Source organism: Dendrobates tinctorius, unplaced genomic scaffold (genome assembly GCF_039654945.1).
Source record: "Dendrobates tinctorius isolate UK_male_01 unplaced genomic scaffold, ASM3965494v1 ptg000058l, whole genome shotgun sequence".
In the NCBI taxonomy this organism is placed as follows: Eukaryota; Metazoa; Chordata; class Amphibia; order Anura; family Dendrobatidae; genus Dendrobates; species Dendrobates tinctorius.
The window spans coordinates 493,788-510,146 of record NW_027361726.1 but is presented as its reverse complement, the minus strand read 5'-3'; the positions used below and the strand labels follow the sequence as shown (position 1 = coordinate 510,146).

Below are 16,359 nucleotides of genomic sequence, written 5' to 3'. Positions count from 1 at the left end.
GAGCATTCTTATTTTCTTGATTATTTGGACGATTGGGTCACTGGCCTCGTAGTGACCAGGACAATGATTGTAAATAGTTAGCACTGATGGCTACAGAACAAAAACCGTCTGGCATGACCGAAAAGTAGTCCAACTTGGTGACCACTAATGCCCTGTAGTCACGCCCAGGGCCCACGTTCGGGGTTTGATACGGGTTCCCTCATATTGTACTTTGTTAGGTAAAAAGGACACCCCATTTCAGGACTTAGCCGAATTTATTTGTCTGTTAAAATCTTGTAAAAAGTTGTTTCATTTCTTTTATGTTTCCTCAGTCTGGGAGTACTGAATTGTACTAGGGGGAATGTGGCACCTCAGGAGTCTGGTTGCCACAATGGCCTTGCCTCCCTCCAGGGGTAGTGATGTCATGCCTGGAAGCAAAGAAGGAATCCCCTTCCTTCCAGCATACAACACAATTCCTGCTCCAGGCCAGCAGGGGGAGCTCTAAATCTGACTTCAGGGGAGCTGCTCTCTTTGGTCAGGAGGATGAAGTTAGTAAGAGTTAGAGCCTGAACAATGTTGAGAGAGGAGCTGGGGATAGGAGCTCCATCTGAGGTCACCCCAGGTTTGAGCGCCAGTGACCGGCCACCGGAGCACGAGGCTGTGTGGGTACTAAAGCCCCAGCAGCAGAATCTGGAGGACAGAAGACCATGGATCCTCTAGCCCCAACTGATATTCGACGACACAGCAGCACATGTGAGCCGGAGATGCCAGACAGGACGACCCCTGAAGGAGGCTACAGCTGCCTGTCATGCGAGTGGAGTTCTACCTAAGCCTCAGATAGAAAGAGGAACTTGAATAGTTTACAGCAGCAAGTACCTCAGAGAGTAGCGCTAGAAAGGAGGCCTTACAGCCCACCTAAGGAAATTCCCAAATTGCTTCCCGGCTGACCGGCTACAGAACCATCCGTAACCTGAGCCCCACACTGTACCTGCACTGCTCAGTATAAGGGAAAGGAAACTGCACCCTGCTGTGTCTTCTGAATCTTTCCTGTGTCACCTGCCCTGCACAACAGTCACTACCAACATCACCTTTAATACCCTAACTGCCCTGGGACACAGCTCTACCCATGGAGAGCTTAACCATCTTTGCTGTCCCATTACCATCCCAGAGGATCTGCATTGCAGCGTCGGTCCCCTGACCGAATGCCACGGGTGGCATCATGAACACTTTATTATCCCCTTCCTCATTAACCGCCTTTTTATTGGACTCGCAGGGCCACGGACCGGGTCACTGCTGCTGTGACACTTCCCCTTTAAGAAGCGGCCCGGTACCAAGTATCCCCACTGCCTTGGCGGGCGATCCAAGTATGACTGTGTTGTTATTTTTTAAATAAAGTAAAACTGTGTTTCATTTCTAATAAAAGACTTTATTCTGGCTGTGTCTTTATTCACTGTGTAACTATAGGATTAGTGTCTTATAGATGCTTCTCCATTACTAAGCCATGGGCTTGATGTCACCTGACAATACAAAGGTGACATCAACCCCACAAATATGAACCCCACTTGCCACCGCTACAGGACAAGTGGGAAGAGCTGGGCAAAGCACCAGAATTGGTGCATATAATAGATGTGCCTTTTCTGGGCAGTTGTGGGCTGTTGCTATTTTTAAGCTGTGGGGGGGGTCAATATCTATGACCCCTTACCATCCTAAGAATACCAGCCCCCAGCTGTGCGCTTTTGCAAGGATGGTTGTCAAAAATGGGGGGAACCCCACGCAGTTTTTTTAAATTATTTAAATACCAGCGTGGGGACCCTCTATTCTTGATAATCAATGTTGCTGAAGCTGACCGCTGAGAATTGCAGCCCCCCAGCTGTGAGTTTTGCCCGGCTGGTTATAGAAAATACAGTAGCTCCTGATGTCATTGTTATTAGCAGCAGCAGGGGTAAGCTAATAGGAGTAATAGTCCCATCAGCCGCAGCCTGCTGTCTCATCACTTAAATGTAACTCTCATCATTCTCCTCTGCTCATGCTGATTACCAGCAGAACAGGGGAGAATGATGAGAACAGTGTTCAGCACCCGGCATCAGCTCTTACTGTAACGCTTCTTCCCCGGCGCCGATAGGTGTCACATGGATTACATCCATGTGTGTTATGCGTGTGCGTAACGTTTTGTGGCCTGTGCGGACATTAAAAAAATGGACATGTCTGCGTGTTTTGCTCACGGACAAAAGGTCCGTGGAAACACACTGACATGTGCACAGACCCATTCACTTGAATAGCCAAATTGCACTCCATTCCTCCAGAGTCCATATGGCTAAGCAGTACTGTACAGCCACATATGGGGTATTGCCACGTTCAGTAGAAATTGTGGGACAAATTTTGGTTCCATTTTTACCCACTTGTATGAAAATGTAAAATCTTTGGCTAAAACGAAATTTTGGTGGTAAAAATGTAAGTAGTTTGTCTTCACTGCCCAATGGTATAAAATTCTGTGACTTCATTGGGGTGTTTATTTTGTAAAAGGAGTTCACATATAGGGAGTTTCTCTTGTTCTGGCACCTCAGGGGCTCTGCCAATGTGACACGGCACCCTCAAAACATTACAGCAAAATCTGTCCTCCAATATGGTGCCTCTTCCCTTCTGAGCTTTGCACTGTGCCTCAAAAATAGTATTCCCCTACATATGGGGTATCGGCGTACTCAAGAGAAATTTTCTTCAACTTTTGGGGTCCAATTTCTCCTGTTACCCTTGGGAAAATAAAAAAATTGAGGGCAAAAAGATCATATTTTTTCCACAAAAATATTTTTTTATTTTCACAGCTCTACGTTTTAAACTTCTGTGAAGCACTTGGTGGTTCAAAATGCTCACCACACATCTAGTTAAGTTAAGCACATCAGGGTCACTCCAAACGCGACATGGCGTCTAATCTCAATTCCAGCCAATTTTGCGTTGAAAAAGTCAAACGGCGCTCCTTCCTTTCCGAGCTCTGTCATGCGCCCGGTGGTTTAACCCCATATATAGAGTATCGGCGTACTCAGGACAAATTGTACAACAACTTTTGGGGTCCAGTTTCTCCTGTTACCCTTGGTAAAATAAAAATAAAAAATTTGGATCTTAAATAAATTTTGTGTGAAAAAAATTTAAATGTTCATTTTTTTTATACATTCCAGAAATTCCTGTGAAGCACCTGAAGGGTTAATAAACCTATTGAATGTGGTTTTGAGCACCTTGAGTGGTGCAGTTTTGAGTGGTATCACTCTTTGGTATCTTGTATCATATAGACCCTTCAAAGTGACTTCAAATGTGATGTGGTCCCTAAAAAAAAAAAAGTGTTGTAAAAATGAGAAATCACTGTTTAACTTTTAACCCTTTATATAAAAAAACCGTTGTTTCCAAAATTGTGCTGATGTAAAGTAGACATGTGGGAAATGTTACTTATTAAGTGTTTTGTGTTACAGCTCTCTGTGATTTAAAAGGCATGAAAATTCAAAGTTGGAAAATTGCTAAATTTTTGCCAAATTTCTATTTTTTCCCAAATAAACACACGTTATATCAAATAAATGCTACCACTATCATGAAGTACAATATGTCACAAGAAAACAATGTCAGAATCACCGGGATCCATGGAAGTGTTCCAGAGTTATGACCTCATAAAGGGACAGAATTGCAAAAATTGGCCCGGTCATAAACGTGCAAACCACCCTTGGGGTAAAGGGGTTAATACTGCAAGACCAGACAAAAAAAAAAGTGTGGAGAGGACGGCTGACGGCTTTCCGATGAGCGTACGCATCCATTGTGCTCTCCCATGTAACTGTCGAACATAACACAGTCATCAACAGCAGCTGCGGAGGCGGCACTGACTCCGGGGAATGTCCCGAAACAATGGCAACTGTTCACACTCACTCCATTCCCCCCCATTCCTGGTGGTGACACCGGCACGGCAAGCAGCCGCACAGCTGTGGCAGGACAATGGCAGCTAATTTAAAAAATGCCTATAGATGGCGCACAGAGCAACAGAAGATCTGCTCTACGCCTGAACACACAAAAATGGACAACTCAAAAAACACCGAACAAGTCAAATAAAAAAATGTAAACAGACACTTCCCCTTCTCACATATAAATAATAGTTATTGCTTTTTTTTTTTCCAAAAAAAACAGCGCCACCTTTATCAACAGGTTGGGTCTGGTATTGCACCTAAGTGCCAAGGAAGTAAATGGGGCCGAGCTGCAATACCCTTAAAACCTATCTACGGGTGTGGCGTTGTTTTTGGACGCATATTTTTCCAATCTTTTAAAGAGCCACTAAAACGGCGAACTGTGCCATAAGACAAGCCGCTGTAACCATTGGGAGATTCTTAGCACTGATCACAGGGGGAGGGGGGCTTCATGGCTGATACCAGGGAACAGTAGATTGGTTGAGCTTGGAGTTTTAGTGTCCCTTTAAAATAACCATTCATATCTTGCACATTTAGTGTCCCTTTAAGTGACCACATTTAGGGACCCTCGCTGGAAGCTTCACAACTCGACGTATCCTGATGGGTTCAGTATTGATTTTGTGCAAAAAAAAAGTTGTTAGTCTTCTTGTACAAATATCATTTAATGGATTGTCTGCACAATATATAAAATATATTATCCCTTTAATTGAATATAAAAGGGGTGGGATAGGTGACTTTAATATAGGATCTATAAGACCCATAAGTATATACAGCTATACTACAAGCGAGATATCTGCAAACTACAATATATCATAAAACACTGCAGGGCTCCGGGTTACAGTCAGAGAAGGATCAGAAGTAAGAAAAGAGCAGGCAACAATGGCCAAGTGCGGTATATATGTATACAGGAACAGAAATACATCTTTAAGTGAAACTTCACCTTTAATTACACCCCTTATAGCCAATGTATATCTGTAATACATCCTCATTACTTTCTCACCTGTTTTGCCTACTTTTTAACAGTTTTTCAACTTGGAAACAATCAACAAGCAGCTGCTGACAGATCTATGCTCTCTTCATAGTCAATGCAGAACATCTGTAATACATCCTCATTATTTTCTCTGCCGTTTTCATTCACTTTTTGCCGTTTTTCATCTTGGCAACCGTTTTCATTCATTTTTAGCATTTTTCTAACTTGGAGACCAGCAACAAGCTGCTGTTGACTGATATTATATGTTCTCTTTGTAGTCAATGCAGCTCATCTGTAGTACATCCACATTAGCTTCTTTGGTTAAAAAAAAAATGAATGAAAACAGCAAAGAAGGGAATGTGGAAGTATTACAGATGTGCTGTACTGACTACAAAGAGCTTACACGATCAGTCAACAGCAGCTTGTTGGTGGTCTCCAAGTTAGAAAACTGCTAAAAAGGAATGAAAACAGTTTCTAAATTGAAAAACGGCTATCAGCAAGCTGATGGTGACTGATCTTGTAAAATAGAAAAACAGCCAATATCAGCTTGTTGATGGTTTCCAAATTAAAACTAATAATGAAAACAGCAGAGAAGGTAAAAGGATGAGATATGCTATTGATAAGTGCAAAAATATGTCATAATCAAGGGCCTAATGAGACCGATCGGGGCTCCCCAAGGGTTAAAGGTAAGGGGCCCTTTAAAAACTACTAGACTTGACTACAGAAATTTAAGCTACAGCTATGATTAAAAGCAAAGTGTGAGTGATTAAGGGGCCGTCTACCACCTTCTTGTCATATACCCTTAGGGCCCTAATGGCCCCTGGTTATAAGATTACCTGGATAGGTCAGTATTAGCCACCATCAGGTATCGATGGAATGAACTGTTTACACAAGCCATAATTATAATAAAAAATAACTAAAATCCATCAATGTTTTCTGCTTGCTGACGGTTTCCAATTAACATTTTTTCTGATTTACATTAAAGGTGAAGTGTCGCTTTAAAGGGAACCTGTCAGCAGTTTTGGCCGATATAAAATACGGCCACTACCTTTCAGGGCTTATTTACAGCATTCTATAATGCTCTAGATAAGCCCCCGATCCAACCTGCAAGAGAAGAAAAATAAAGGTCAGAAAGACCCAGCAGCACCTGCGCACTGCAGTACTTTACACGACCCTCAACAGGGCAGATCAGTAGGCCTGCGCAGGAGCTCGATGAAGCAAGCAGGAGGGCGGCATCGCAAGAAGATGGCAGGCGCCGGACCCGGACCTGCGACACCCATCGGACCGGACCGCCCCCCCGGGGTGAGTATAATAAAACATATTTATCTTATCTTTCAGGTCGGATCGGGGGCTTATCTCCAGCATTATAGAATGCTGTATATCAGCCCTGAAAGGCAGTGGCTGCATCTTATGGCGGCCAAAACTGCTGACAGGTTCCCTTTAAATTTCAGCCAAGATAATTACCCAACTTTTCTACCAAATTTGACATTGCATATATCATACAAAGTATAGCGGCTGATGCACAGATCTAGCGTTGTGTCATGTCGCAGTCCCTGGAACAGGTGGATCTTAGCTTTTAGCGGCTGGATGGCGAGAGAGGTAGAAAATACCAAAAAATGACCATGAAAAATATTCCACATTTTTTTCCCTTATTTTTCACAATTTTAAAGAGCAATAAACGTGAAACGATCCCTGATGTAGAGAAACGTCTTGGCACAGTGACATCGAGGTCTGAGACGGACTCCTGGACCCCTATAAAACACCCTTATACAAAATCCTTTTCTTACAGATTTCTCCCCCTAGGTGGCGATGTTGCAATCTCTATGGCTCTGAATGAGAAAAACTTTTGGCACTTTTTTTTCTTTTTTTTTAGGAGAGATATCCATATGGGGAGCAGGGTCAACTCCTACTACATGTACAACCTGAACAGGGGCCCGAGAGGTAAGAGGGGGCCACTACTATTAAAGAATTTCACTGCCTGGACTCTGTTACATTGTAGGACGTGACCAAGATGTTGGGGCCAATTTATCAAGAAAAACTTGTCTTTGCTGATCATAGCAATCAAGAATGAGTGAATCTCCCAAAAATGTAATTCGGATAGATTTCTCTAAAATTCGATTCAGTCCAAATCTAAACTAAAAAAAGGGGTTTTAATTATTTTAACTCCATTTCTGACCCTCAAAATAATTCATTAAAATAATGTCTGGATTGACTGCCCCTTTTACTTGCAAAATTAAAAATTCTGAAAAAAATTCAGATTCGCTGTCATTTCTTTAACTGCTCTGGTAAAACGGGAGTTGCGCTGCGATTATTTGCTTTGGGCAACAAAAAATAATTTTACTATTATGACCATGTTCACACGATATGTTTGAGCTGCAGTTTTTTTCTCCCAGAAAAAAAGGGAAAAAATAATTAAAAATCACTGAAAAATAGAAAAATTTTCAGCCTTTTGATCTGCGATTCCAGATTGCATAGTGTGAATATGGCCAAAGGGCACGTCCTCACGCTGTTTTTTTTTAAATCACGATTTAGCTATGATAACGCATCGCAACCACATTAATCTGCCCCAACAACTTCCAATCCAGAGCCAGAATTCCGAGCATTAGGCATCCATTTATCATCCAGATCCCGGGGTCTGTGTAGGGGTCCAGAACAGTAAATAGGCCCCTATATGCCCCCTCATATAGGCCCCTATAATTAATATTCTTGCTAACCCACTGTTGTCCTTTTTACTTACAAAAATACTTTTCACTCCAAGGAATATGAGAAGACCACTAGTCTCCCGCCGCTATGGCGCAGTCGGCGGCTCTTTGGCATACGTGGCGAGTCGACGTTGGCGTGGACACCGTACCTAGTATTGATGCGATACAACACACAATATTGAGCTGTACACAAGTAAAGTCCCCTCGGCTTTCATTTTAGTATCAAAAAATATAAAAAGTATAAAGCAAAAAAAAATAAAATAAAAAAGGTAGAAAGATCCAATCTTCCTACAGGATAATGAAGGGGATTGCAGACATCCAGGCCTGGGATATTAGAGGACAGTTCACACTACAAACTCCGGGACTTCATCGTGGGTAAGGTCCAAAGAAAAGTATTTGCTAGCTTTCTTGGCCACGAAAGGCTCCTGCATGGTGACGCACTGCTGGGAGCACCCGTTACAGTAAAGGCCTCTGTTGTCTGCGTCATGGCCACAGCCAAAGGTGAAGCTCTGGGTAGTGTCCTGGCACAGGCCGGCCATCTGCAGAAAGTCCTTCTGGTACAGGCGGATGTCGTCCAGGCTCTGGCTGTGCCGATCCTTCGAGGTCTTAGGTTTCCTACAAGCAGTCTGGAAAGCAACATTGAGTTTAGGGATACAACTTCATCGCGCATCATCAGAGAACCAAGGCTGGATGCAATGAGGCAGGAGGTCGCCATTACTCACCTGTGGCAACGAGTCAATGCTCTGACCTCGGAGCTTCACCACGGTTTCTGAAGAGCTGGAGGTGGACGAGTTTACTTCTTTGACTACTAATCCTACAAAAGAGAAGGTGGGCCCATATTAATACCACGCCAGATTCCTATATCTCCATTAAATGACTACTATGGCATTCAGAACATGAGCCACAGAGAAGAGATGCTCAGACCCCTGTGACCCTTGATGTAGGGATCCCAACAGGCGATCACAAAGAACAGATGTTCAGACAAATGTGGTAGGGATCCCAACAGGTGGTCACAGAGAAGAGATGCTCAGACCCCTGTGACCATTGATGTAGGGATCCCAACAGGCGATCACAAAGAACAGATGTTCAGACCAATGTGGTAAGGATCCCAACAGGTGGTCACAGAGAAGAGATGCTCAGAACCCTGTGACCAATGATGTAGGGATCCCAAAAGCCAGTCATAGAGAAGAGATGCTCAGACCCCTGTGACCCTTGATGTAGGGATCCCAACAGGCGATCACAGAGAATAGATGCTCAGACTAATGTTGTAGGGATCCCAACAGGCGGTCACAGAGAAAAGATGGTCAGACCCCTGATGTAGGAATCCCAACAGGCGATCACAGAGAAGAGATGATCAGACCCATGTGACCCTTGATGTAGGGATCCCAACAGGCGGTCACAGAGAAGAGATGCACAGACCCCTGATGTAGGGATCCCAAAAGGCAGTCACAGAGAAGAGATGCTCAGACTGCTCAGACCCCTGTGACCCCTGATGTAGGGATCCCAACAGACAGTCCAAATAAGTCAGATGACATTTGTTTGTTCCATTTACTGATTTCAATAGAGGGCGCCATACATGTGTGACAGTCGCTTCACCAAAAATAGGGAATGGGCCCCTGACATCTCTTTTCTTGCTTGTAGCTTTATTTTTAAACCACTTCATAATAAAAAAAATAAATTTTTTAACACAATTTAATACATAGTCATGGATAGGTGGCTGCTTTCTCCAAGAAACAGCGGCTCACCTGCCCACAGGTTGAGTCTGGTATTGCAGCTCAGCTTGATTTAGAGTAAAACTAAGGTGCAATTCCTTTCATTTGGCATCGGTGGGACCTAGTATATGAAAGACTTTCAGATGGTGATAGCGAAAGGGTAGTGAACCTTCCGAAAATAAAGCCACTTATTGCACACGCACCAGAATATCCATTTGCTTGCTGCGAGACCAACATGTCTTCCGTGATGTAAATACACAGGTCAGGACTAACATCCAGAGGCAGATCCATGTCCTTAGGGTCATCTACCAGCATCTCGATCTCTGCGAGAAAAATCGCAATAGTTTATTAAAGGTACTAATATATTCCAAAGGCTTCTTCCCCCACCTAGGAATTTTACATAGAAGACCCCACAGGTTACATAAGTTTGCCAAAAAAGCCCTCTAGTTGGTCACTTACCAGACGTCCGTCTGTCGTTCCCTGCCACACTTTGGCTCTGCGCACATGGAGTAAAACACACACCATATGGTGCAGATTTTGCTGCAATGGGTGAAATTGCAGTGAAAATCTGCAGCATAAATTGACTCAATTTCACATCCACTGCAGATTTTCTCTAAGATGGAAAATCCGCACCATCTTAATACCTTTGTGGATTTTATGAAAATTTCATCCAAACACTTGGAGAAAAATCTGCCATATTTTATCAGTGCAAAAATGTGTCATTACTGCAACAAATTCCACATCTACGTTTTGCCAATGCTGCATGTGACCAATGGGAACGTACCCAATTAGTCTTTTTTGCCTCTCCAAGGACAGGGGCAATTGGCCAGTTTCTGGCACTTCTAGAAGCAGGTAAATCCTACCCATGACATCCCATGGAAGGGTTCAGAGTCGAAATGGCCTCAAATGATACAAACAAATTTGGATTCACCGGAAATAGAATTCTTTGCAGTTTATTTTGGAAGAAGGACCCCCGACTGAGTCTTCCGTGTTCTTTCTGGCCAGGTCTTCCAATCATTAGGCATGCACCACAATGTCATGTGGAAGCGATGCACGGCAGTGAAGTTCACTGCGCTCCATGTGACGACATGGGACCCAGTCAATGTAAGTCCAGGCTGAATCGAAGATAAAACATAGCAGAGCTGATTGTGTCAAGTATGTGGAGGGCAGAGGAAAGACAAGTATAATTTTTTTTTTCTAACCCTGTCCTGGATGATCTAATTTACATCAATTTATTTTTTTATGAATTAATTTAATACAATCAGCAGATGCAGGTCACGTTAGCATCATGATGAACGATTTTCAGAAAGATCTGAATGAATCCTGGTACTGTAGATTATATTGGCTTATAATGGGGTTTGTCAGGTACCCATGGCGGTTTCTGCATTTTTTTCTGAATAGAAACAAAAATGAGTAAATTTAAGAAAAAAAAATAATAAATATTACCAGTTTGTGTATCATCAGTCAGTGTACCTCGGCCAGCACTCTCACCTGTGACATACTGGTAGTGTATACCAGTGATGTGCCTTTCTACCTTGCTTTGTGAGCACATGACTGTAGTAAAGTGTTTATAGGGCAGTTTAATGAGTCCTAATAAAAGAATTGTACTTTGCCACACACAGCAGATCTGCTGCCTTTCTTCACAGCAACTTTTGGTAGCAATCAACTCATAATCATAGGTTGAAATTATTTCAGTCTCCAATAATCATTTGATACAAATCAAATTTGCTCCCCTCCCCGTGACTTGAGCTAATCTACCAAAATCAGATTTTGGGAGATTTACTATACTCCAATTTGAAGCTAATTTTTTTTATGTTGGGGCCCATGCTAGCAGTGTGGATGTGAATGATGTGAATGAGGCGGTAAGGCCATCAGCGTAGATTACCGTCATCTTGCGAGTCATCCTCCAGCCTGTCCTTGCCGGCACTCTCTGCCCCGGAGGTGTGGGAGCTGCTGTGAGAAGTCATGGAGCTGCAGGTTTTCAGCTTGCGGTGCAGTAATGTCCCAGAGAAGCTGTCCTCTGCTCCGATGTCCCTGTGCTTGGTGTCCGCCTCTATCCCTGAGGTGTGCGAGCTGCTGTGACTGGCCGTGGAGTGCCAGGAGAGCCTCTTGTGTTTCACGCTCCCTGCGCTGCTTCCACTCGCTCTCAACCTCTTTTCCAGCTGATCCATGTCGTGATCCAATGTGTCGCTGATGTACGACTCCCTGTATTGCTTCTGCTCTGTAAAATCAATAACAATTCTCATTTTCTACCATTTTGACAGAGATTATCTTCAAATAGGGTTGTAGTAGCACCTGCTAAACATCCCCTCTAACTCTGGGGAAGCCATAAGAGAGGGTGTCCTTCCGTCGCTCATGGCTGATGGGCAATGGATGGAGGCAGGCACTAAGCTACCAAGTTTTATGAGATCTTATGTCTGGTGTGACTGTACTTGTCAAATCTCCCAGCAATGACAAGGAGACTTCCAGGAAAAAAAGGATGGGATCTTCCCCCTAAAAGTTGTCAAATAGCTGTGCACGCCACCTCTTCCCCCGTTCCTGCACCCCTCTGCTCCCAGGCACTGCAGACAAAGTGCTGATGGAGAAGGAGGAGAGATCAGTACGTGAACAAGAGCGTGAGGTCTGTGAAAGGGCGGCTAAGGGTCCAGTCTAAGGTCATTAATATGGGGGTCTATAAACATGCAAGGGGGTCTGTTCTGAGGTAACTTTTTTTAAGCTGTCTACTTTTTTTTTTTTTTTTTACAAAGTTTGGCTTTGGGGTCTGCATTTTTGGATGCTCAGATCTTGGTTCCCCCTATTACGGTAGTGTAATGGATCTGAAAGAAACATTTATGTACACATCTGTATGTGTATAAGGGGTCTGGAGTCTGTAGGTGTTGAGAGGGTCTGGTCTTGGGTCTGTAAGTGTTTAGGGGCTCATATGTATTTGTTTAGGAGGTCTGGTCTGTATTTGTATAGGGGTCTAGTCTGAAGACTACATATGTTTAGGTGGTCTCGTCTGGGATCTACAGTCATGGCTGAAAGTATTGGCACCCTTGAAATGGTTTCAGAAAAAGAAGCATGTCTCCCAGAAACTTCTTGCAATTCCCCATGTTTTGTTATACATGGGTTTATTTCCTTTGTGTGCATTGGAACACAAAAAAAAAAGTGAAAAAAGGGCAAATTGGGCATAATTTCACACAAAACCCCCAAAAATGGGTCAGACGAAATTTTTAGCACCCAACAGTGTAACAACCGTGGTCACTGCGACCAGGAAACTTCAAGTGGATGTGCATATGACGACACACATCTAGTGGAAAAGTATTGCAGGCAGACACATTGGGTGCACACCCACGATACACACTGCCGGCCAATCAGAGGCCAGCAGGTGACGTCAGCGTGCATGTGACAAGGCATATGGCACGCTGCCATTGAATGCCGAAGTCAACAGCAGACTTCACAGGACGATACACGCTGAAGCGAAGGGGAGCATTTAACAGAAAAAAAAAAAAAAAAAATCAGTGGCCATACTAGTACATGGATGACTATGGGCTGTGCATTATACTTTGTGGATGACTATAGGCTGTACATTATACTTTATGAATAAATATGGGCTGTGCATTATACTTTATGGATGACTATGGGCCATGCATTATACTTTATGGATGACTATGGGCGGTGTATTATACAGGGTGGGCCATTTATATGGATACACCTAAATAAAATGGGAATGGTGGGTGATATCAACTTCCTGTTCGTGGCACATTAGTATATGGGAGGGGGGAACTTTTCAAGATAGGTGGTGACCATCTTGGTGACAAGCTTGATAAATGAACACCTGGATGATTCTGTGAGTGACTGGGAGAAGGTGCTGTGGTCAGATGAGACAAAAATTGAACTCTTGGGCATTAACTCAACTCGCCGTGTTTGGAGGAAGAGAAAAGCTGCCTATGACCCAAAGATCACCGTCCCCACTGTCAAGCATGGACGTGGAAACATGTTTTGGGGGTGTTTCTCTGCTAAGGGCACAGGACTACTTCACCGCATCAATGGGAGAATGGATGGAGCCATGTACCGTAAAATCCTGAGTGACAAACTCCTTCCCTCCGCCAGTACATTAAAAATTCAGTCGTGGCTGGGTCTTCCAGCAAGACAATGACACAAAGCATACAGCCAAGGCAACAAAGGAGTGACTCAAAAAGAAGCACAACAAGGTCATGGAGTGGCCTAGTCAGTCTCCAGGCTTTAATCCCATAGAACACGGTTCCCCAACTCCAGTCATCAAGGCCCACCAACAGATCATGTTTTCAGGATTTCCTTTGTATTGCACAGGTGAAGAAATTATCACCTGAGCAATACTAAGGAAATCCTGAAAACATGATCTGTTGGTGGGCCTTGAGGACTGGAGTTGGGGAACTCTGCCATAGAAAGCTTATGGAGGGAGTTGAAGCTCCGAGTTGCCAAGCAACAGCTTCAAAATCTTAATGAATTAGAGATGATCTGCAAAGAGGGGTGGACCAAAATTCTTCCTGACATGTGCGCAAACCTCATCAACTACAAAAAATGTCTGACTGCTGTGCTTGGCAACAAGGGTTTTTTCCACCAAGTATTAAGTCTTGTTTGCCAGAAAGATCAAATAAATAATTATTTCTGACTGAAAAATGCAAATAAATTTATATAATTTATACAATGTGATTTTCTGGATTTTATTTTTGATATTCTATCTCTCAATGTTAAAATTAACCTACCCTTAAAATTATAGACTGTTTACGGTATGTCTTTGTCAATGGGCAAACTTACAAAACCAGCAAGGGATCAAAGAATTATTTCCTTCGCTGTATATACCAGGATGGGGCTAGGATGAGGGACATTATATATATGTGGCGCCCCTGAGGCTCAGTCGCCACAGAGATACTGCACCGCCTCCTGAGGTGTGGTATCCCACCATCCAGGTAAGGTGGAGACTCCTGACCATACTCCAACACCTGCACCCCACACCACAAAGTAGTATAGCAAAGCACCTTTGGCGGCTCCCTGCTTGGAGTATTGCAAAGCACCCATTGGTGGCTCCCTGCTTGGAACACGAAACGTCCTGGGAGGTGGGTGGTTAGATGACATTACAAAGAGCGGGAAGAGTTTAGGACGACAGTTAGTTGAGTTGGGTCAGTCAGATGGTTAGAGAGTTGGAGAGAAGAAGATCCATGGAGAGAGGGATAGATGGATGGAAGTGCTGCAGCAGATCCCAGTGACCTGGGTCTGCTGGCACGGGAAAGGAAGAGAGAGAGAGAGAGCGCAACGTAGACTGGAAGCCTGACTCTCCATAGAGAGGAAGATCAGTGCGGAACGTGAGGAGTAAAGAGAACAGAGGACGTGGGTTAGAAGAGAACCCTTCCTAGAAGTTCTAAGCGCAAGGCCGGGGCCCGGTTCCCGAGGTTGTACAAATACTAATGGTCCTGCAGCAGACACCGGAGAAATAGAAGTAGTGACCACTTTATTCTCACACAAGACTTGGGGGCACAACAGCAACATAATAGTGAGCCGGGACTTAGTAGCAAGGAGTCCCCGAAGCAGGCTACAGCTGTCTGCCGTACAAGTAGAGTTCATAAGAACATCGGACAGGAGGAACTCCCGTGTAACTCAGTACTAGGAGTACTTCACCTAAAGGCGCCATAAGAGGAGACGTTCAGAAATGTACATGTTGGCAGAGTGTTGGAAAGGAGTATTCCATCTGGCCTGGAGGTTGACAGAGTCCCTGACCCGGGAGGACACGGCACGGAGGCAGGCACCTGTTTGTACAACTGTGAGTAAAGCTTTGGAACTACATGCCTTGGTGTCCTCCGCTTATTCCTGCGCCAACCTGCCCAACACTACTACACCCCTTGTACCTGACACTACATTTACTCTGCCCTGGGACTACAGCCCTGCCTGTGGAGAGCTATACCATCACTGCTGCACCACACCATCTGTCCCAGAGGATCTGTCTGCAGCGTCGGCTTACATCTTCATTGCCGAACACCACAGGTGGCGTCACGACTCACTTATAAACTTTCATCACAACAAGCACACTGAAACAACCCCTTCTACAATGGGCGCCCAGGGCCACGGGCCGGGTCACAGCTGCCGTGACATCTCCTATTGAAGCTCATCGGGCCCGGTACCGAGTACCCCACAGCCCTGGGAGGGCGACCTATATATATATATACACACATACATACATAATATATATTTATTATATATATTTGAATGTGTGTGTGTGTGTGTGTGTGCGCGCGTGTGTGTGCGTGTGTGTGCGTATCTCCAATCAATCATGAAGCATCTTTCATTTCACCAGAGCTGTTTAAAAGAAGCTGAGCTGTGATTGATGGGTTGCGATGAGCAACAGTTTTCCCACTAAACAACACCTCAGCAGACACTGACATGGTGGGAGAAATCTAGCATCCCCGGGAACATAAGCTCCCAGCCATTTTCTGCCCCCCAAAAAGGAGCAGAGAGCGCATGACAGAAATGAATCCCCCCCTCCTGTGCCCATATACACATCCTCCATCCCATAGTCACATCTTCCCTGTTAAAGGGATCTCCGGTATGGAAGTTACAGCAAATCCCTCAGCGCTCTGATACTGACTCCAGGCCTCTCTTAAAGGGATCATTGGTATGGAAGTTAGGGCAAATCCATCTCGCACTTTGGTTTTGACCCCAGGTCTCTCTTAAAGGGATCCCTGGTATGGAAGTTAGGACCATTCCACTCAGCGCTGTGGTTCTGACTCCAGGGTATCTTAAAGGGATCTCCGGTATGGAAGATAGGGCAAATCCCTCAGTGCTCTGATTCTGACCCAAGGCTTCTATTAAAGGGATCATTGGTATGGAAATCAGGGCAAATCCATCCAGAGCTTTGGTTCTGACCCCAGGCCTCTCTTAAAGTTATCCCCCGGTATGGAAGTTAAGACCGTTTCACTCAGCGCTGTGGTTCTGACCCCAGGATTCTGTTAAAGGGATCATTGGTATGCAAGTCAGGGCAAATCCACTCAGCTCTCTGGTTCTGACCCCAGGCCTCTATTACAGGGATCTCCGGTATGGAAGTTAGG

At 44.3% G+C, this 16,359-nt stretch overlaps 1 protein-coding gene across 2 annotated transcripts in view; it reads right to left on the bottom strand.

Annotated features, from left to right (window-relative positions):
- Positions 1-4,557: 4,557 nt before the first annotated feature.
- The window catches only part of FRMD6 (FERM domain containing 6), a 69,632-nt gene continuing 57,830 nt past the window's right edge, over positions 4,558-16,359 (bottom strand). For both annotated transcript variants that reach the window (XM_073577905.1, XM_073577906.1), the window contains 4 exons: positions 11,184-11,519; positions 9,502-9,621; positions 8,309-8,400; positions 4,558-8,212 (listed from right to left, as the gene is read on the bottom strand). In XM_073577905.1, coding sequence (XP_073434006.1) covers positions 7,931-8,212; positions 8,309-8,400; positions 9,502-9,621; positions 11,184-11,519 — 830 coding nt within the window. In that variant the 3' untranslated portion in view covers positions 4,558-7,930. The remainder of the gene's footprint in view (positions 8,213-8,308; positions 8,401-9,501; positions 9,622-11,183; positions 11,520-16,359) is intronic.